At 39.1% G+C, this 21656-nt stretch overlaps 2 protein-coding genes across 2 annotated transcripts in view; both read right to left on the bottom strand.

The window, feature by feature from the left end:
• Positions 1-5303: 5303 nt before the first annotated feature.
• Positions 5304-21656, bottom strand: part of LOC100582685 (zinc finger protein 708) — a 76832-nt gene continuing 60479 nt past the window's right edge. Inside the window, 4 exon segments of the mRNA XM_030809420.1 lie at positions 5304-5469; positions 5513-5621; positions 5932-6001; positions 6003-6729. Of these exon segments, the coding sequence (XP_030665280.1) occupies positions 5304-5469; positions 5513-5621; positions 5932-6001; positions 6003-6729 (1072 nt within the window).
• Positions 6951-10488, bottom strand: LOC115832147 (zinc finger protein 430-like). The gene is made up of 4 exons (XM_030801968.1): positions 10293-10488; positions 9690-9771; positions 7499-7648; positions 6951-6987 (listed from the first exon to the last, which is right to left on the bottom strand). Exons 1-4 carry the CDS (start codon positions 10486-10488, stop codon positions 6951-6953), a joined length of 465 nt encoding a protein of 154 aa, XP_030657828.1.

Consider the following 21656-nt stretch of genomic DNA (forward strand, 5'->3'; position numbering starts at 1 on the left):
TTGGTAAGTTTTGTGTAGCTTAACATCAGCATAAATTAGGAAAAAATATCTTTTAAAATGTAAACAAACAATAACCTACACCAAAAACAAAAACATTCACCAATGCATACGTATTGACTGATGCTCCAGGGACGTAAAATAATTTTTCCTGGGCACACAGCTAGTGACCCAAATCAAGCTCAAATGTGTGATTTTAAAAATTTCATTTTCCCACTTTTGACAATATTGACATAACAGCTAAATCTTACTCTCAGAGTTGATGGTTGAAAATAAACTAAGACAAGTACTATTGAGGAAGGCTAGGTCGCCAAGAAAGTCACCATGTCCTCGGGACATGCAGCAGGCATGGCGATTGCATGGTGACAGCATATTGGCAACACAATAAGCCCCAACATTTGCACTGTATTTCAGCTCACTGAAGCACAGCTCTCTTCAGTAGGGAAACTCCCCTGTAAAGAACATGCACATTTTGATTTTACTTGTCCTCTGACCTTTTACTCATTATAATAGTAAAAAACACACACATGAGTGGAGATTTAAGATGCTAATGAGATATGTGACACATAAGCATGTACAGCCACTGCTCAGAACATGCCTACTAATAACACCACTTTCCACCTCTTTGTAAATAATTGTCTAAGACTCCCATAAATGGAGTCTCTCTAGTTCCAGTATTTCCTGTCTCATTCTTATAAGCAGCCCACCCTGAATCCCTTCTCTCTTGGGGCTATTTTGCACCTAATTTTTAAAATAGTGTTTCTACTTTGCAATAAATCCCTCTATGTTGCATCTTCATTGTTTTGTGTCTCTTGTTTAAATTTTTGAAACTAAGAACTGAGGTCTCACAACAGCCATCGACACTATCGTGCTTTGTTTTGTATTCTTCATTAACATTATTTTTTGTGATATGTCAACATCTACATTTTAAACACAGCCCAAACTGCTAAATTAAAAATTTAAAGGATTGTAAAAGCCTGTATATTTTTCAAGTTTCAGCTTTATTACACTTTATGTATTCAAATTTTTAAAAAATTCTGCCAGGCACAGTGGCTCACGCCTGTAATCCCAGCACTTTGGGAGGCAGAGGCAGGCATATCACCTGAGGTGAGGAGTTCAAGATCAGCTTGGGCAACACGGTGAAACCCCATCTGTACTAAAAATACAAAATTATCTGGGCGTGGTGGCACATGCCTGTAATCCCAGCTACTCGGGAGGCTGAGGCAGGAGAATCGCTTGAACCTGAGAGGCGGGGGATGCGGTGAGCCAAGATCGTGCCATTGCACTCCAGCCTGGGCGACAAGAGTAAATCCCCATCTCACCAAAAAAAAAAATAAAAACTATTGTGACACAAATATATCTGTCAAATTTAATATCCTACATAGTAGTTTGAATTAACTTCCAAAATGATTTATATTCATTTATTGTTATATTTACTTTTGACCAAGTTTAGCTTTCCAAACTAAATAAAAACTAAAGCATGTTTTCAAAGTTTCAAGGAACTAAAGTTTACTGGCATCAAATTCTCTGTAGTAAAATGAACAAATAAAACCATCTTTTTATCAATAATATTTTATATCTGAGCACTTAAGCATCAAGGACAGGACTTTGGATGATGTTGACTGAATATTTAAACTAATGAAGTAGAAAATAATTATCAGAATAGAATAAGTGATGGATACAGAAACAGAATACTTGACAAAACCATTCAGGGTATGTTTGACGAACAAGAAGATTGCACAGGACCTGCACTGCACTGCACTACTCATGTAAAGCGTTCTCTGTAACTTCAGTCTTTATTCTCAACCTTACAACCACCATATACCCACATACACAGAATAAATAAGATTAACTCCTTTTCCTGGAAGGCAGTGATTCCTCTTTTATTCTATTACATCTGTTCCATATTGCTGTGATAATGCTGTGGAAGTGCACCTTCTTACACCAGAAGATCACCTGTGTGAATGTGAATAAACTGACACTGGAGAGGACCAGCTCAGCAAACTCACTTGAACTGCCCCTTTGCATTTCAGGCAGTTAAAAATGCCTTTGAAGAGTGAAAATAAAGTTACTGCTGATTAAGCAGAGAGTGTAACATGGAAAAAGGTTTTTCAATTGTTTAAAAATTACATTGCATGGACTACAACTTTTAAAATGTAAAATTCATAATACTGCAAAAAAATAGAATAGAAATGATAGGTTTGGCCACAAAGGACAGCGAAAGCTCTATTATAGCAATATAGAAAAATACATATCTACTGCCAGAGGAAGGTAACTTGAAGTATTTGAGAAATGTACTCTAAAAATCTAAAATTGTTTTTAGTATTAGTTTCTACAAAAAATGTTCCTTAAGCATTTTTAATTTTTGAAAAATTACATCCATGCTTTGGCAGTTTAGCTTTTCTGAATAATTTAAATAGAATAGAATAAAATAATACATATCAAAAGATCAACTTTTCTGGTAATGGATAACTTTCAGACTAAAAGAGTCAAATTTTACAAAATTGTATGCTGATCATTTTGATCAGAAGCCTCTTTCTTGGAACTGGAAGAGATGACACAAAGATGGTGCTTTCATGTTGGGTGGTAGAGAAATGGTTACCAGGGGCTACATCATAGCTGTTTCACTCATCAACGTTGATTTTCATTGCTATTTTGTCTAAATTATGGTAACAATTAATGGCCTTGATCCAAAAAATTTTCTTAAAACTTAACTTGTCAATCAGCCATAATATTAACCAAAAAATGCACTAAAATGAAGGTAAGTTATAATTTATATTTTAAAATTAAAATACTTCTGGAAATCTTTAAGGTTTTCTAGGTAGAGCATTGTATTATCAGTGAAGATAATTTAATTTCCTTTTTTTCTATTTAGATGCTTTTAACTTCTTTATTTTCTCAGATTGTTCTAACTAGGACTTCTAAAATTATGTTGAATAGGAGTGTTAGAGTGGATATTTTTGTCTTATTTTTATTCTAATGGAGAATGCATGCAGCTATTGCCTTTTCAGTATAATGTTGGCTGAGGATTTTTAATACATGGCTCTTGCTATTTTGAGGTATGTTTTGTCAATGGTTTCTCTGTTGAGAATATTTTCATGAATGAATATTGGATTTCCTTGAGTGCATTTTCTGTGTCTATTGTGTTAATTGTATAATTTTTAAATTATCTGTACATGGTGAATTGCACTTATTGACTTGCATATGACGAAATATCTTTGCATAGGTGGAATTAAGCTCATGTGATTGTGGCAAAACGTTTTGATTTGCTTATGAACTCAGTTTGCTAGTATTTTATGGAGGATATTTGTTTCAATGTTTACCAAAAATATTGGCCTGTAGTTTCCTTTTTTTGTTGTGCCTTCACTAGATTTTGGTATCAAGATAATATTGATTTCATAAAATGAGTTGGGGTGGAATCCCATCTTGATTTTTTGGAGTACATTCAGTAGTAGTACGAGCTCATCTTTGTATATGAAGTAAAATTTTGTTGTGATTTTATATAATCCAGGGCTTTTATGGTTGGTAGGTTTTTTATTACTAATTCAATTTCATCTTATATATTTTATACATTTTTGCCCTGTTCAAGACTTCTGTTTCTTCCTGGTTCAATCTTGGAAAGTTGTGTGTATCCAGGAGTTTATTTATTTTCTTAAAATTTTCTAGTTTGACTACTATGAACATCTCTATGCCTGCAAACTAGAAAATTAAGAAAAACAAATTTAAATGATTAAAATAAGAATAAAAATTTAACCTACAGGAACAATATTCTTTAAATTTGCAATTTAAAGCCACTGACAAAAGAGATGACTAAAGATGTTAGTCCATTATGTTACCAAATAGTATATTGTTAACATCTTTTACCTATACTTTTGGGCAAAGTGGAAAAGGTTAATCTTTGTGGCACAATAATTCTTCATTGAATGCACAATAGTATTTAACATGTTAAAAATGGTGAAACTATTAACTTCACACATAATCTAAAATTTTTAAAACGTACTGCATTTTATTATATAAAAGTACAATTAGTACAATATATGAATAATTTACTACTAGTTTTCTCATAATGCAAAAGGATATTACTCTTAACACCTACCTCGTGCATCACTCAATAGTATAAGTTAACCACAAAGAACCTCTCCACTTAGATTTTCTTCATGCATCTTACATTCTAATGTCCTTACTTGTCCATAGAAAAGATCATAAATAATGCCCACCTAATGGAAAAGAATCTCTCATACCTTTGATGCAGCAACAAATGATCACAAGCTTTCACAAGTGAATAAGAATGAAAACAGCAGAAAATAATGAGAGTTGAATTACATCATTTGCTTTCAAAAATTCTGTACTTTTTTCAAGAAATAAAGTATACTTTGAATGTAGTTATTACTCTGCAAAAAACTTTTACTCCTCTTAGAGTTATATACAAATAATTCTTATACCAACTTTAGTTTTAGATTATTTTCTATACTTGGAAGTCTGATTTAGTGAAATATCCAGTGTCAGTTCCTTACATATTTCTACTATAAATTCTCTTATATTTATGTAGACTTAAATTTGGATTAATTTTTTTTTTCATTTTTACTGCATTTTCAAGGATATATTGTAATATAAACTCTGGTGTTTTCTAAGCTGTAGTTTTTGAAAATTTGTTTTCCTAAATTTATTACATTTGCAAGACAATTCTTCAATATAAATTCCCTGATGTTGAACAAAGTTTGAGCAACTCCTTCAGAGTTTTCCTCTAGTACAAAATGTGGACAATAAGATCTGATACAAGTAAAGGTACTTCAACCCTCTTTACATGTGTAATGTTCATCTTCAATATAAATCCTCTTATTCACTTTAAAGAATAAGATTTTCTGAAAGGTCTTTTGACGGAAATTGCACTTATCATGCCTTTATTAAGCATGAACTCTCTGGTGTTGAGTAAGATGTGAGCAGATATTAATGTCTTTTTCACAGTCTATATTTGTAGAATTTTTCTCAAATATGAATGCATTTCTGTGCAATAAGGTGTGAGTATTAGTTAAAAATTTTACCACACTGTTCTCACTTGTAGGAATTTTTTCCACTATGAATTATATTACCTATAATCAGGTACGACAATCATTTAAAGACTTCATCACATTCTTCACATTTCTGGGATTTCTCACCAATATGATTTCTTTTATGGTTGTAGAAAAGTTTGAGGTGTTGTCAAAAGCATTATCGCATCTTTCTGGTTCATAGAGTTTCTCTCCAGTATGAATTATCTTATGAATTATCCTATCTTATGAATTATCTTAAGTGTTAAGAACTGAGGACTAGCTAAAGCCTTTGCCATATTTTTCACACTCATAGGGTTTCTCTCCAGTATGAATTTTCTTATGTTTATTAAGAACTGAGGACTGGTTAAAGGCTTTGTCACATTCTTCACATTTGTAGGGTTTCTCTCCTGAATGAATTATTTTGTTCAATAAGGTTTGAGCACTGGTGAAAAGCTTTGCCACATTCTTTAGTAAGGGAATAGGACCAGTAAAGGCCTTTGCCACATTCTTCACATTTGTAGAATCTCTCTTCAGTATGAATTACCTTATGTCTAGCAAGGTGTGAGGACCACTTAAAAGCTTTGCCACATTTGGCTGGGTGCCGTGGCTCATGCCTGTAACCCCAGGATTTTGGGAGGCCAAGGCAGGCAGATCACGAGGTCAGAAGATTGAGACCATCCTGGCTAACATGGTGAAACCCCGTCTTTACTAATAATACAAAAAATTAGCTGGGCGTGGTGGTGGCGGCCTGTAGTCCCAGCTACTCAGGAGGCTGAGGCAGGAGAATGGCATGAACCCAGAAGGCAGAGCTGGCAGTGAGCCAAGATTGCACCACTGCACTCCAGTCTGGGTGACAGCGAGACTCCATCTCAAAAAAAAAAAAAAAAAAAAACAGCTTTGCCACATTCTTCACATTTGTAGGATTTTTCTCCAGTATAAATTATCTTATATATAGTAAGGGTTGGAAGATTGGTTAAAAGCTTTGCCACATTCTTCACATTTGTAAGGTTTCTCTTCAGTATGAATTATCTTATGTTTAGTAAGGATTGAAAATATACTAAAGGCTTTGTAACATTCTTCACATTTGTAGGGTTTCTGTACAGTATGAATTCTCTTATGTGTGGTAGGGCATGGGGACCGCTTAAAAGCTTTGCCACATTCTTCTCATTTGTAGAGTTTTTCTCCACTATGAATTATCTTATGTATTGTAAGTGTTGAAGACTTGTTAAAGGCTTTGCCACATCCTTCACATTTGTAGGGTTTCTCTCCAGTATGAATTATTTTATGTTTAGTAAGTGTTGAGAATACACTAAAGGCTTTGCCACATTCTTCACATTTGTAGAGTTTTTCTCCAGTATGAATTAGCTTATGCCTAGTAAGGTATGAGAATTGGTAGAAAGCTTTGCCACATTCTTCACAGTTGTAGGGTTTTTGTCCAGTATGAATTCTCTTATGTGTAGTAAGGTTTGAGTCCTGATTAAAAGCTTTGCCATATTCTTCATATTTGTAGGGTTTCTCTCCAGTGTGAACTCTCCTGTGTCTAGTAAGGGTTGAGAACCATTTAAAGGCTTTGCCACATTCTTCACATTGGTAAGAATTCTCTCTAGTATGAATTCTTTTATGCTGACTTAGGTGTAAAAGCATGCAAAATGATTTGCCACATTTTTTACATTTGAAAGGTCTCTTTCCAGTATACCTGATCATATTTCTGTTTGAATTTAAAAATTTATGAGACTTTCATATATTTATCACATTGAAATATTTTGCTCTGGGTAGTTTTCAAATACTGGCTTAGTTCATTATAACCTTCTTTGGGCACATTACACTCATTCACACTTTCACAGCCTTTTCTTAAGTGTCAATCCTTATGACCACATTTTCCACATTCTCTCAGTATCACTTTTTGAAAAGAATCTTTAGTGCTCAGCCCTGGCCAAAGGTCTTGGGCAAAATGAGAACATACAACTGAAAGAAATAAAAATAACAAATTACCCCACTTACTAGACTCAGATAAATATAGATTACAAATCTAACCTATAATATTATGCAGACTACATAAGATAGCATAGCAAAATACCAAACGCCCTAATTTTTTTACAGTCATATATATGTAACAAAAACATACTAACCAAAATACATCTGAGAAAAAGTTATAAATGAGTTAAGTGTTTGAAGTGCCCCAGGTGAGCACAAAGCTACATAGAAGGGAAAAACAAAAGTTTGTTACATTTACCCAATATGGCTATTCCTACACCCCAATATAACATAATGCCTTTAGAAGTAAATTCCCAGCTGGGCATGGTGGCTCAACCTGTAATCTCAGCTACTCGGGAGGCTGAGGTAGCAGTGAGCCAAGATCGTGCCATTGCAGTCCAGCCTGGGGAACAGAGCAAGACTACATCTCAAAAAAAAAAAAAAAAGTAAATTGCCAACTTTAATTTTTTTTAAAAAAGACAGGTAAAATACTGGCTCATAAATCTTTATTACTTTCTTGTAGGAGCCTTTCTAGACACTGGTTTCTGTCTCTCATGACATATAGTGCTGAAAGAAATGGCAGTATACTTTGGAATGACAGTTTGAGTCTGCTGAGACCAAAGGTAAATGTTAACGCAGTAAAGAGACTGCAGTACCACTGAAAGAAAACAGGGGTAGCAAGTGATTACTGAGTATTAAGAAAAAAGATGAATACGGGTCAGGCACGGTGGCTCACGCATGTAATCCCAGCACCTTGGGAAGCCGAGGCGGGTGGATCACGAGTCAAGAGATCGAGATTATCCTGGCCAACACAGTGAAACCCCATCTCTACTAAAAATACAAAAATTAGCTGGACATGGTGGCACACACCTGTAGTCCCAGCTACTTGGGAGGCTGAGGTAGGAGAATTGTTTGAACCCGGGAGGCAGAGGTTGCAGTGAGGCGAGCAACTCCAGCCTGCACTCCAGCCTGGAGAGAGACAGAGCAAGACTCCCGTCTCAAAAAAAAAAGAAAAAAAAAGAAAGAAAAAAGAAAACAAATGGGAATTACAACTACCCAAGCCCCTTGTAACAAGCCATCTAAATGTGGACCCTAGAGCAGACCCAGCAGCCTGGTGACCAAGTTACAACCCAACTCCACTACAAACCCAGAGGGCATCCCAGAACCCTGGGGACCCAACAAAAGAAGATCTTTACTCCTGAAATCAGTTTATGAAAACGTAAGGAGTTGTTTGCTTTTTCAAATTCATGGACACCAATATAAAAAACGATTGTGCCCATTATCAATGCTTCTATTTTAACACAGCACTGGAAGTGTGTGGCAGAATAATGAATAAAAAACATTTTTAAAAGCCATTGAAATTGAAGACAAATAGTTGCTGTTTGAGGAATATATAATCTTATACATAAAAAACCATAGACAGTACATTGAAATTTGTCTAATAAATACACTCAGTAAATTAACAAAATATAAAATTAACATAAAAGTATAAGTTATTGTTCTATACACTTAAAACAAGCTATTGGATACAGTAGAAATAAAAATATTTTACTAATTTTTTTTTTTTTTGAGACAGAGTCTTGCTCTGTGGCCCAGGCTGGAGTGTAATAATGTGATCTCGGCTCACTGCAACCTCCGCTTCTTGGATTCAAGTGATTCTGCTTGTTCAGCCTCCTGAGTAGCTGGGATTACAGGTGCCCACTGCCACACCAGACTAATTTTTTATACTTTCAGTAGAGATGGGGTTTCATAATATTGGACAGACAGGTCTCAAACTCTTGAACTCAAGTGATCCACCCGCCTCAGCCTCCCAAAGTGCTGGAATTACAGGTCTCAGACACGGTACTGGCCAAGAAAACAATCTTTTTAAAAATATAATTAAAATACTAAATTTCTGAGAACAAATATAACCCAAGAGGCAAAAAATCCTAACAATGAAAGCTATAAATCAATAAATGAAATTAGAGAAGACACAAATAAATTTTAAAATATTTCATATTTATGGAAAGAATATTCTTAAAGTATCATATTCTCTAATCTATAGATTCAGCACAATTCCCATCAAAATTCCAGTGAAATTTTTTTACAGTAATGAAACTACAATTTTGAAATTTACAACAAACTACAATAAACTTTGAATAGCCAAAGCAATCTTGAGGAAAAAGAACAAAGCAGAGGGACATCATACTTCATAATTTCAAACTATATTTCAAGAATATAGTAATAAAAACAGGAGGGAATGTGCAGAAAAGTAACATAAAAACCAACAGAACAGAGACCACTACTCTCACACATTTTAGACATGATGCAAAAAGATAACTAAAATACTAGTTTAACATAAAGTTTCTCAAAATCATGCAGATATTTGTGTGTCCCCCAGAACAATGGAAAAGCAGTCAGATTGTGCAGTCTCTTATATGCCATGAAGAGGATTTTGGCTCTCACTGTGAACTTGAAGGAAGATCAATGAAGGGAAAGTAGAATCCTTAGAGAATTTAAAAGCATAAGACAGAAGATGACCCTATGTGAGAAAAACAAAACAAAACAAAACACACACAACTCCGGCTTCCCAGAAACTATTTGCTTTGGAACAGAGCTTTCCAAATCACACTGTAGAGACTGGCTTTTTTTTTTTTTTTTTAAATCTTCCACCCTTTCATCTATCTCAACTGTTTCATTTAGTCTCACCTACCTGGGAGTGTGGCTACCATACCGTGTCTCTTCATATTCCAGGGATCTTTTCCTTGCTCCTGACAGGTGATCAGATAGGCTTAGAGAAACCAATACCTGCTTTATTAAAAATAAATAATATGAATCTTGCTCATATTCTTTAATTACCAACCTAGCACCATGCTTAGTAAAGAGGATGTAATAGAATATTCTAGAAAATGAATCCCAAACTGCTATTTAATAACAGAAAGTTCTTAACGTTTAGAAAATATTTTAAATTTGTAGCTTCTTAATTTCACTACCCAGTACTCATGAATCAAAAATAAGTGCTGGCAAATAGATTTTAACATATGGGCAATAATATTTTATACTACTAAATTTTTGAAATTACCACTGCTCTGGAGTGAAGAATACAGATCAGCTTGGGAAAGTAAAATGTTCAGGCCAAGATAAAACAGCTTGAAGAAATTTTTTTCTACGGAGATAATTTCTCAAGATTTTTTGAAAAAAAAGATCAGAAATTCCTGTATGCAAAGCATAAATTACCAAAAATTTTTCTACAAAATAGAGAAATGAAACTTTTAGGTTATATAAGGAATTGTGTATTAAAGTTATTCTCACCCAAGAACGCCAGGTTTCTGTAGTTCTCTAACATCACTTTCCTATACAAATCCTGCTGAGCAGTGTCCAGGCATTGCCACTCCTCCAGAGAGAATTTGATGGCCACATCCCTAAATGTCAATGGCCCCTGAAAAACACAAGCTTGTGTGCGCGCGCACGCGCGCACACACACACACACACATTTACAAGTGTCCATAGGCAAAATTTATCATTTGAATTATGGTTAAATGAGAGAGTAAAGAAAATTTGTTCTGACTTATAGGAATGACTAAAATTATCCAACAATTTTCAACACAGAAATATTCTCTAATGTATTCTCTAACTGTGAGAGAAGATAATGGTATAAGACCCACAATACCAGGGCATATATGATACTTTTATGAATAATAAAGTATAAAACTAAAGGCATAAACACAAACATGTACATTTTTAGTGCTATATTTGCATCATAAAGAATGAGTTGTGTATATTTTTCAGACAAAAAAGACATGCTGAGTTAGAAGGCACCTCTCAAGTTTTAATATGTACAATAAACTGAAGATCTTGTGCAGATTTTTTTTCCAGAAGATCTGGAATAAAGTCTGAGTTTCTGAATTTCTAACAAGCTCACTAGTAATGCCAATGCGTTTGGCCGAAAAAGAATATTTTATCAAACATCTAGTAAGTGAAAGACCCTGTGGTGTTTTACCCAATTTTTCTGGCCTGGAAACAAAGACAAGAGTCTTCATTCTTCAAAGACAGATATTTGTAAAGAAAACCTAAGAAAGAAAGGCAGCTGCCACATTAAATGTGATGGTTTATGCACAGCTCTTCTTTAGCCACACAAAGATACTTAATAATAAAGAGAAAAATAATTAACTCTATAGTGAAATACATATTTCAGGGAGCTCTTTAAGTAAATTGTAAAATCAACTGCACTAGGATCAATTTTTATGATGTGCTGATGCACACAGAAGAACACATCACCACTGCTGAGATATTGCCCCTCAAAAAGTATAGTCTGAATTTAACCACACAGAAAAATCAGTTTTATGCAGAGTTCAAGATGCAGATATCTTCTATGTTCTGTCACTTTTAGTAACAATTTAAAGTAGTCTTTCTTTAGCACCCTAGAAAGTAGGTATCTCTCAACGATTTTTTTTCAGAACTTTCTGGGTAATAAATGCTATCCTGTTTAAATCAGCATTTTCTTAGTCCTGTTCTGCATAGAGTTAATGGAGAAAACAGATGAAACCTCAACATTACATGTTCTCTATTTTTACTAAGGACCCCTGCTTTCCCCCAATAGGAATCTTGAATATCCATGTTTTCCCATTTCAACAGCAACAAAGGGAACATTTTTAATAATGCAGATTATAAATTCGTGGTAAGAATTCTGCATGGCATATAAGAAGTCATGATTTAGAGAGTGTAGAGAAGGCTCTGGGATATAGGAGAGAAATATTTTGCAGAGACCCTTGACTATCACAAGAATTTTAAAAAGTAGTTAAAAAAAATTCATTAGGGGAAAAGAAACACAAGTAGAGAAGTAAAGGTTTGCAAGGACTAAATGCATGGCACTCCAGGAGGCAGAGTGGACACAGCTCTTCATCTGACACACGTTTAGCTGAAAAAAAAAAAAGCCATTTTTCCTCTTTCGTCTTCTTTGGAAATCCTTTTGAGATGACATTCTCTGGAGAAGTTACACCTGCATCTTGAGAAAATTCCTTTAAAGTTCTCAGCACCACCTGTTTACCTGCTAGTCTCACACCCACAGAAAAAAGAACTAAGACCTGCAGAAAAAGCCCACCCATTTCTGTCCTTTATAACAGCAGAGATTCAGGAACAATGAGCTGCTCCATGAATATAAAAATATGTTTCTTTATTTCTGTCTTCAGGTGAAACCCTGTCTCTACTAAAAATACAAAATTAGCTAGGCATGGTGACGCGTGCCTGTAGTCCCAACTACTCGGGAGGCTGAGGCAGGAGACTTGCTTGAACCTGGGAGGTGGAGGTTGCAGTGAGCCAAAATCACACCACTGTGCTCCAGTTTGGGCAACAGAATGAGACTCTGTCTAGAAAAAAAAAAGAAGAAGAAGAATGATGCTGGAAGCATTGCATCGCTCCTCTTCGAACTACACTATAGTAACCAAAGCAAATTAAACTGGTAAAAAGAAAAAAAGAAAAAAAAACAGACTCATAGAACAACGCAACAGAATAGAGAGCCCAGAAATAATGCCTCCAGCCATCTGATCTTTGACAAAGCTGACAAGAGGAATGTAAAAAGAATTTCCTATTTAATAAATGGTGCTGTAATAACTAGCTAGCACTGTATACAAGATTGAAACTGGTCCCCTTCCTTACACCATATATAAAAATCAACTCAAGATGAATTAAAGACTTAAATGCAAAACTTAAAAAAAACCCTGCAAGATAAATAACATAGAAAATACCATTCTAGGCATAGAAACTAGCAAAGATTATATGATAAAGACACCAAAAGCAATTGCAACAAAAGCAAAAATTGACTAATTGAACTTGATTAAACTAAAAAGCTTTTTCACAGCAAAGGAAAATATCAAGAGACTAACCAGACAATCTACAAAATTTTAAAAAAATGCAAACTATTCTTCTTACAGAGATTTAATATCCAGAATTAAGAAACTTATGCCAGGCTTGGTGACTCATGCCTATAATCCCAACACTTGAGGAGGCTGAGGTGGGTAGATCATGAGGTCAGAAGTTCAAGACCAGCGTGGTCAACTTCTGGTGAAACCATGTCTCTGCTAAAAATACAAAAATTAGCCAGGTGTGGTGGCACACGCCTGTAGTCCCAGCTACTCAGGAAGCTGAGGCAGGAGAATCACTTGAATCCAGGAGTCGGAGGTTGCAGTGAACTGAGACCACACCATTTCATTTCAGCCTGGGTGACAGGGTGAGAATTCCTCTCAAAAAAAAAAAAAAAAAAAAGAGACTTAAACAACTTTACAAGAAAACAATATACTACCTCATTAAAAAGGAGGCAAAAAAACATGAAGAGATGCTTTTCAAAACACAAATATGTGACTAACAAAAATATTTTTAAAATATTCATCACAGCTGGGAATGGTGGCTCACACCTGTAATCCCAGCACTTTGGGAGGTGAAGGTGAGTGGATCACGAGGTCAGGAGTCCAAGACCAGCCTGGCCAAGATGGGTGAAACCCCATCCCTACTAAAAATACAAAAATACAAAAATTAGCCGGGTGCAGTACCAGGTGCTTGTAATCCTAGCTACTCAGGAGGCTGAGGCAGGAGAATCACTTGAACCCAGGGGCAGAGTTTGCAGTAAACTGAGATCATGCCACTGCACTCCACCCTGGGTGACAGAGTGAGACTCTGTCTCAAAAATAAAAATAAAAAAATGTTCATCACATTAGAGAAATGCAAAAAAAAAAAAAAAAAAAAAGCCTGCAATGAGATACCATCTCACACTCAGAATGGTGTTGTTAAAAAGTCAATAACAGGTTAGGTGGGGTGGCTCATGCCTGTAATCCCAGCACTTTGGGAGGCTGAGGCAGGTGAATTACTTGAGGTCAGGAGTTCAAGACCAGCCTGGCCAACATAGTGAAAGTTTATCTCTATTAAAAATACAAGAATTAGTGGGGCATGGTGGTGTAAATCTGTAGTTTCACCTACTCGGGAAGCTGAGGCATGAGAATCACTTGAACCCATGAGGTGGAGGTTGCAGTGAGCAAAGATTTTGCCACTGCACTCCAGTCTGGGCAACAGAGTGAGACTGCCTCAAACACAAAAGTTAATAGCAGATACTGGCAAGGTTTCAGAGAAGAGAGAGCGCTTATACACTGCTGGTGGGAGTATAAATTATTTCAACTATTGTGAAAAGCAGAGTGGCAATTCCTAATAGAACTAAAAACAGAATTACCATTTTACCCAGCAACCTCTTAATTGGGTGATGTAATTCATGTCTACATTGAATAACTCTCTTTTTCTCACCTCTGTAGTATGCTTCCCCCTGCACAGATCACCCCCAACTCATGAAATGCTTTTAAGGAATCAGAGACCCGTTGGTCTCTCTGATTCTTTAAAAATCCCACAACATTTTCTAGGAACTTGCCTGAGATTGCAGATGACAGATTTACTGTCTCCTTTGCCTGTGGGACTAGAGCCCTGGGGCCAGGGGAGACCTGGCATCAAAAGCGCACTGTTGGGGAGCTTCACCCAGATGGAAACCAGCTCTTCCCGCATCCCAGCACCCTGCCCAGCAGCACAACAGAACTGAGGATGGGGCTGCAGGATGATACCAGCACTTCAGGAGCTGTGGTAAGGAGCAAGGGCCCAAGGCAGGGAAGCCCATCCCATAAGGATGAAGGGGAGCTTCATCACCTCCTGGGGAATGACCACTAATCCAACCCAGAGTGGTTGGGGGCAGCAGGAGTGGCTTGCGAATTTGGATGAAACTTGTGTCCCCACCAACAAAGCGAAAGTGGTTCACTGGATCTGGAGACAGGAACTGGAAAAAGGAAGGAAAGGGGCCAATAGAGCAGCAAGTGCAGCAAAGTAGAGCTTGCTGGCAGGGTGGCAAGAATGGCTTGCCACCACAACTGGGAGTGCGTGGGTGCATGTGAAGCCACCTGGGACATAAGAGAGGTTTGTTTCATCTGATGAGGAGTCCTGGGGCAGGGGAGGTGTGTGAAAGAGACTCTTCAGAGAGGCCAACACGGGGGGTGATGTGGGGAGGCACAGAACCCTTAGCGCGGGCTGTGTGCTCCAAGGTAAGAGCAGGGGAAATCAGACCTAGGACACTGCATAGGGCTGATAGACCAGCTCCACAGCTGCAGCAGGCCGTGACAGGGGAAGGCATGTTCTTGGCTAAGCATTGTCCAAAACTCCTGTAATAGGACCCAGTCTGGTGGATCTGAGAGTGAAAGTGAGAGCAAAAGTGTGGCCCCAAGGGAGGAAATGGGAGGAAAAGCATCGAAATCGACTCCTTTGGAATGCATGATAAATAATTTAAAAAAAAAAGGATTTAGAGATGATTATAGGATCGAACTTGATGCTCAAAAATTAAGGACATACTATGAGATAGATAGGCCTGCTTTCAATGTGGAGTGGCCCTCTGAAGGTACAATAGACAGGAAATTAACTGGCCATGTGTTTAAGGTGGTCACTGGAGTTGGAGGACAACCAGGATACCCAGGCCAGTTTACCTATGTAGACTCTTGGCTCAATGTGGCACAAACTCACCCCAAGTGGCTACAGCCCTGCTTAGGATATTGCAAGGCATTAGTGGCTCGGGGCAGCCCAACCAAAAGAAGCAGAGGAACCTAAAGTCCCTAGCATCTCTGAGGAAAAGGAATCCTCGAAGCCTCAGCTGAAACCAGTTCTTTGGGCCCCACCTGAGGAAAGGGAATGTCTGCCCCCCATATGTGCCAGTCTGCCTGTTTATGGCAAGAATAGGCAGGAGGCAGAGTTGGGAGCATCTGGAAAGTCGGGCTCGGAGGAAAGTGAGGCTCAGTCTCCCCACCAAGAGGAACAGAAGCCCCCATTAGAAAAAAACAAGGAAGATGGAGAGGGTGATGCAGCTAGGCGCCTCTGCTCTGGCCAACCATGGGCTTTGCAGATGCCACTTCGAGAGACCAGGACACAAGTTCATGATGACCAGGGGCAGATACAAGGCGGTCCTAGGCATTATGTTCATCAGCCTTTCTCCACTACTGATCTCTTAAATTGGAAACAGCACACCCCCTCCTATACAGAAGAGCCTCAGGCTCTCATTGATTTGGTGAATTCTATTATTATGACACATAATCCAACCTGGCCAGATTGTCAACAATTTTTGCTAACTTTATTTCATACAGAGAAGCATAGGAGAGTTAATCAGGCAGCTCTCAGCTGGTTAGAAAAAGAAGCCCCAGAAGTCACCCCTAACCCATGCCAGTTTGCCGAGGAGCAATACCCAAATGAGGACCCTAACTGGGATCCAAATGAGGCAAGGGACTTGGAATGGCTGCAGCTATATAGAAAGGCACTCCTGAATGGGATAAAAGCAGGAGGAAGGAAGGCAATGAATATGAGTAAAATATCAGAAGTGCACCACAAGCCTAAGTGCATTCAATGAAAGGTTTTGTGAGGCATACGGGCTCTACACTCCAATTATTCCAGAGGCTCCTGAAAACCAAAATATGACAAATATGACCTTTGTCAGGGAAGCACAAGGAGACATAAGACAAAAGCTTCAGAAGCTGGAAGGCTTTGCTGGGGAAAATATTATTGAACTCATGGAAATAGCAAACAAAGTATACACAAACTGGGAGGAAGAGGTGGGGAGAAAGGAAGAAAGAACAAACAAATAGGAACAAGGAGACAGCTCAGTTTATAGCTGCTGCACTAGCAGAAAGTAACCCTGGATTTGCTAGAAGGCATGGCCAAAGCAGAGGCCAAGGAAGGAAGCAAACAAGACTGGGAGAAGAAAGCCAGACCCAGCTGGACAGGAACCAATGTGCAAGGTGCAGGCAAATGGGCCACTGGAAAGATGAGTGCCCTGAATAGGAAAAGGATGGAAATGATGGTCAATGGTCTAACACCTGAGTGTGGCATTCGGTTGCTAGTCATGGCACCTCAAAGGCAGCTCCCGATCTGATCGGCTTAGCAGCAGCCAAGAATTTTGAGGACTGAGACAGGCCGGGTTCCATCTTTTCAGGCCTTGGGGAGCCTATGGTCTCTATGGAAGTGGGGAGTGGTTAATGGATTTTTTGGTGAATACTGGTGCTGATTTCTCTGTGGTAACTCATGCAATTAGCCCCCCTAAAAAGAACTGTGCTACTATCGTAGGGGCTTCCAGGGCCAAAGAAAAGAGACATTTTTGCAAATCCAGGAGATGTGTTATTGGAGAACAGGAGGTGCAGCACGAGTTTCTATATATGCCAAATTGCCCAGTGCCCTTGTTAGGAAGGGACTTACTCCAGAAGCTGCAGGCACAAATTTCCTTTACACCTAACAGGAATATGACCCGGAGATAGGGAAGCCAAAGGCAACGGTATTGACTCTAATTGCCCCAAGGGCTGAGGAATGGTGGCTCTAAGAACTGTGTACAGGAGGCTGCCAGAGCCAGACCTACACAATATGCAGGTAATGTGGGGTAATATGTGGGTAATATGTGGGGGCTGAAGACAACCCCCATGGACTTGCTCTAAACAGACCCCCGATGGTAATAGAGCTTAACCCTCATGCTGCCCCAGTACAAGTCCATCAATACCCACTACCCTGAGAGGCAATTGATAGAATAACAAAGCATCTAAATTGGCTTTATATGCATGGGATTATAGCAAAATACAAGTCCTCATGGAATACTCCTCTGTTACCTGTGTGCAAACCAAATGGGGAATACAGGCCAGTGCAGGATCTCTGGGCAGTAAACAAAGCTGCTGTCACTATTCATGCCATAGTGCCCAACCCATATACAATGCTGGGACAGATTCCTGCTGATGCCACTTGGTTCACGTGTCTGGACTTAAAGGATGCCTTCTTTTGTTTGAGGCTTGCTCCTCAAAGTCAGCCTATATTTGCTATCCAGTGGGGGAAATCACAACATACCTGGACAAGGCTGCCGCAAGGGTTTAAGAATTCTCCTACCATTTTTGAGAAGGCCTTGGCTACAGATCTTGAGGCTTTTTTGCCACCTAATAACAATTGTGTGCTATTATAATATATTGATGACTTGTTATTCACTGCCCCCACGAGGGAGAAATGCTTCCAGGGAACAGAGAGGTTTCTTCACCTGCTACGTGAAGCTGACTGTAAAGTGTCCAAAGACAAGGCACAAGTCTGTTTTTGGGAGCTTGCATATCTAGGATTCATGGTATCCCAAGGCCAGCGCAGGCTTGGAAGTGCATGTGAGGAGGCTGTATGTGCATTATCAACCCCAGTTACAAGGCAGCAGGGAATTTCTAGGCATGGTGGGATTCTGCCAAATCTGGATTCCAAACTTCTCCCTTATAGCAAGGCCCTTATATGAGGCTACCAAAGTTGGGGAAAGACAGTCCCTCCTGTGGGAAATGGAAAAGGAAAAGGCCTTCAAGGGTATAAAGGAAGCTCTCATCCAGGCCCCAGTACTAGGGTTGCCAGATGTAAAAAGCCCTTCTTTTCGTATGTGGATGAACGAAGGGGAATGGCAGTTGGAGTCTTAACTCAGTTGTTGGGCTCTTCGCATCGGTTGGTAGCATATTTATTCAAAAGACTGGACTTGGTGGCCTTAGGTTGGCACCACTGCCTGAGGGCATTGGCAGCTACAACAACCCTTATAGAAGATGCCAACAAGTTAGCCCTAGGTCAGAAGTTAATAATTGAGGTGCCACACACTGTAGTCACCTTAATGGACCAAAGAGGACATCGCTGCCTGTCCAACTCTAGAATGCTAAAGTGTCAAACTCTTCTGTGTAAAATTTCCAGATAACACTACAGACTCTAAGTTTCTTGAACCCAGCTACCCTGCTGCCTGTGGAGGAGCCCGCTTTGAAGGACGGTGGGTTGCCTCACTGCTGGCAGGACCTTCCCCACTGTTGCATAAATACAGTGGACAAAGTGTTCTCGAGCTAGGAAGATCCAGGGGATACCCCCTTGGAGAGCCCAGATGTTGAATACTTCACTGATGGTAGCAGTTTCATAACACATGGGGTGTGATATGCAGGGTATACAGTAGTGACCCAACACTCTGGTCGAGGCTCAAGCCTTACCTTCTGGGACTTCTACTAGGAAGGCTGAATTAATAACATTAACCAGAGCACTTTTATTGGCCAAGGGGAAGAAAGTAAATATATATACTGCTCAAAATATGCTTTTGCAACTCTGCACACCCGTGGGGTGATATACAAAGAGAGAGGAATTTAGACTATGAGAAAAAAGAAATAAAAAATTAAAAGGACATTTTACAATTATTAGAAGCCATATGGGCTCCAGAGAAAGTGGCTGTCATTCATTGCAGAGGACACCAAATTGGGAAAAGCTATAAGGTTCAGGGCAACAGAAAGGCAGGCCCAGAGGCTAGGCGGGCAGCAACGAGCATAGCTTTACCTGTAAAAAGAACTCTAGCAATGCCTCTCCTTGCAAAGCCCCCTTTGCCAGAGGTACGCAATTACTCTTCAAGTGAAAAAGCTTGGTTTAGGCAGGAAATAGGGAAATATATTAAAGGTGGATGGTGGATGTTCTCTGACGGGAGGCTAGCCATCCCAGAGATAATAGCCCCTAGGTTTGTGAAGCAGATCCATCAGGGAACACACATTGGAAGGATGGCCCTAGAGATTTTGATAGGTTGACACTTCTATGTGCCATGGATCTCTGCAATCACCTGTGCTGTTTGTGAACGATGTCTATCCTGTGCCCTGAATAATCCAAAATAAGAACCCACTCAACCCCCAGGAATTCAGGAAATGGGAGCTGTGCCTTGTGAGAACCTGCTTGTAGACTTTACTGAGTTGCCTCAAGCAGGAAGTTACTGGTATATGCTAGTGTCTGTCTGCACCTTCTCAAGGTGGGTTGAGGCCTTCCCTAACAGAACTGAAAAGGCATGAAAGGTGACAAAGCTGCTACTAAAAGACATATACCAAGGTTTGGATAGCCTTTAACCCTAGGATCAGACAATGGTCCAGCATTTGTGGCAGAAGTAGTACAACAGCTGACTCAACTTTTAAAGATCAAATGGAAACTGCACACAGCTTACCGACCACAGAGTTCAGAAAAGATGGAATGGATAAACTGGACACTCAAATAGCTACTAAAATAGTTTTTCCAGGAAACTCACTTATGATGGGATCAGGTCTTGCCCGTGGTCTTCCTCCAGATCAGGTGTACACCTAGAAAAAAACTGGGTATTCGCCCTATGAAATATTGTTTGGAAGGCCACCCCCAATCATTAATCAAATTAGAGGGGATTTAAAGGATTTAGGAGAGCTAACCCTTAGAACACAGATGCAGGCTGTGGGAGTGGCAATGCAGGAGGTGCAAGGCTGGGTAAAGGCAAGGATACCTATAAGTCTAACAGACCCAGTGCATCCACATAAGCTGGGAGAATCTCTCTGGGTTAAAGGTGGAATCCAACAACCCTGGGATCCTTATGGGATGGGCCCTATATTGTAATCATGTCTAGTCTCACTACTGTGAAAATTGCAGGTGCCACACCTTGGATTCACCATAGCCGGCTAAAGCCAGTGGCAGCAGTAACTCTCAATGACAATCAGTGGATTAGCCAACAAGACCCAGATTGCCCCACCCGAATGGTCCTATGGTGAAACCCAACTACCAGTAAGAAGGACAACCGCCCTGCTCTGACCATACTGGAGGCTGGTCAGTCTACACATGGCTGAAGCTTGAGGATCCTGCAAGCTCTACTCTAGTCACATCCAGGAAGCTGACTAGTCTACACATAGCCAAAGCTAAGAGGACCATCTCTGGATAAGTAAATGTGGATACAATTTATAAGCCTAGTTATAATCCTGTCAATACTGATTGTTCTGTTGTTATGTTATTACTGCAAATGCTTCAAATGTCTATACCCAGAGGAAGGTTTGCCATGCCCATGTGTAGTATAAGCATGTTTCTATTACATACACTAATGTTGTTACCATTTCTGCCTATACTAAAAGAGGAACTCTTAGGATATCCAGTTTATGATGAAAATAAAAGAACTAGAAGAAGCATAATCACAAAAACAGACACAAATATCAAAAAGGACGTGGCCATAGGAGACTGGAAAGATAATGAATGGCCTACTGAAAGAATCATTAAATTCTATGGGATGGCTACCTGGGTGCAAGATGGGTCATGGGGGTACCACACCCCCATCTCTATGCTCAACCACATCATAAGGTTGCAGGCAGTCCTTGAAATCATAACCAATAAAACATCAAGGGCACTAGATTTATTGGCAATACAAGCAACACAAATGAGGAACGTTATGTATCAAAATAGATTGGCTTTAGATTACCTCTCAGCATTGGAAGGAGGAGTATGTGGAAAATTTAATTTAACCAATGGTTGCCTAGAAATCAATGATAATGGTTGAGCTCTCATGGAAATCACAGCTACAATGTGCGAGTTGGCCCATGTTCCAGTTCAGACGGTTCAATTGGTCCCTGGATTCCTTGTTTGGAGGATGGTTCTCAGCCTTTCAAGGATTCAAAACCCTCATTAGTCGGTTCTTACTTATTCTTGGCATCTGCCTCATCCTCCCTTGCCTTTTACCCCTGTTTATTAGGAGTATTCAGTCAACTGTGGAGGCAATAGTGGCCTGACACACTATCGTGCAGTTGGTGGTATTTACCAGATATCAGCCACTGCCGATAGAAGAAGAAGCTCATCTCCATGAAAAGGTGGCAAATAGTAGTGCTT

Source organism: Nomascus leucogenys, chromosome 3 (assembly GCF_006542625.1).
Source record: "Nomascus leucogenys isolate Asia chromosome 3, Asia_NLE_v1, whole genome shotgun sequence".
NCBI classification, from domain to species: domain Eukaryota; kingdom Metazoa; phylum Chordata; class Mammalia; order Primates; family Hylobatidae; genus Nomascus; species Nomascus leucogenys.

What these genes read in the sequence shown, in the direction of transcription:
- LOC115832147 (XM_030801968.1), bottom strand. Translation starts at nt 10,488, where the DNA reads ATGGACACTTGTAAATGTGTGTGTGTGTGTGTGCGCGCGTGCGCGCGC. An exon ending in GTAGCCACACTCCCAGGTAG is followed by an intron (nt 7,649 to 9,689) that starts GTGAGACTAAAT and finishes GTGGTACTGCAG; the next exon opens with TCTCTTTACTGCGTTAACAT. An exon ending in GAAAGTAATAAAGATTTATG is followed by an intron (nt 6,988 to 7,498) that starts AGCCAGTATTTT and finishes CTTTCAGTTGTA; the next exon opens with TGTTCTCATTTTGCCCAAGA.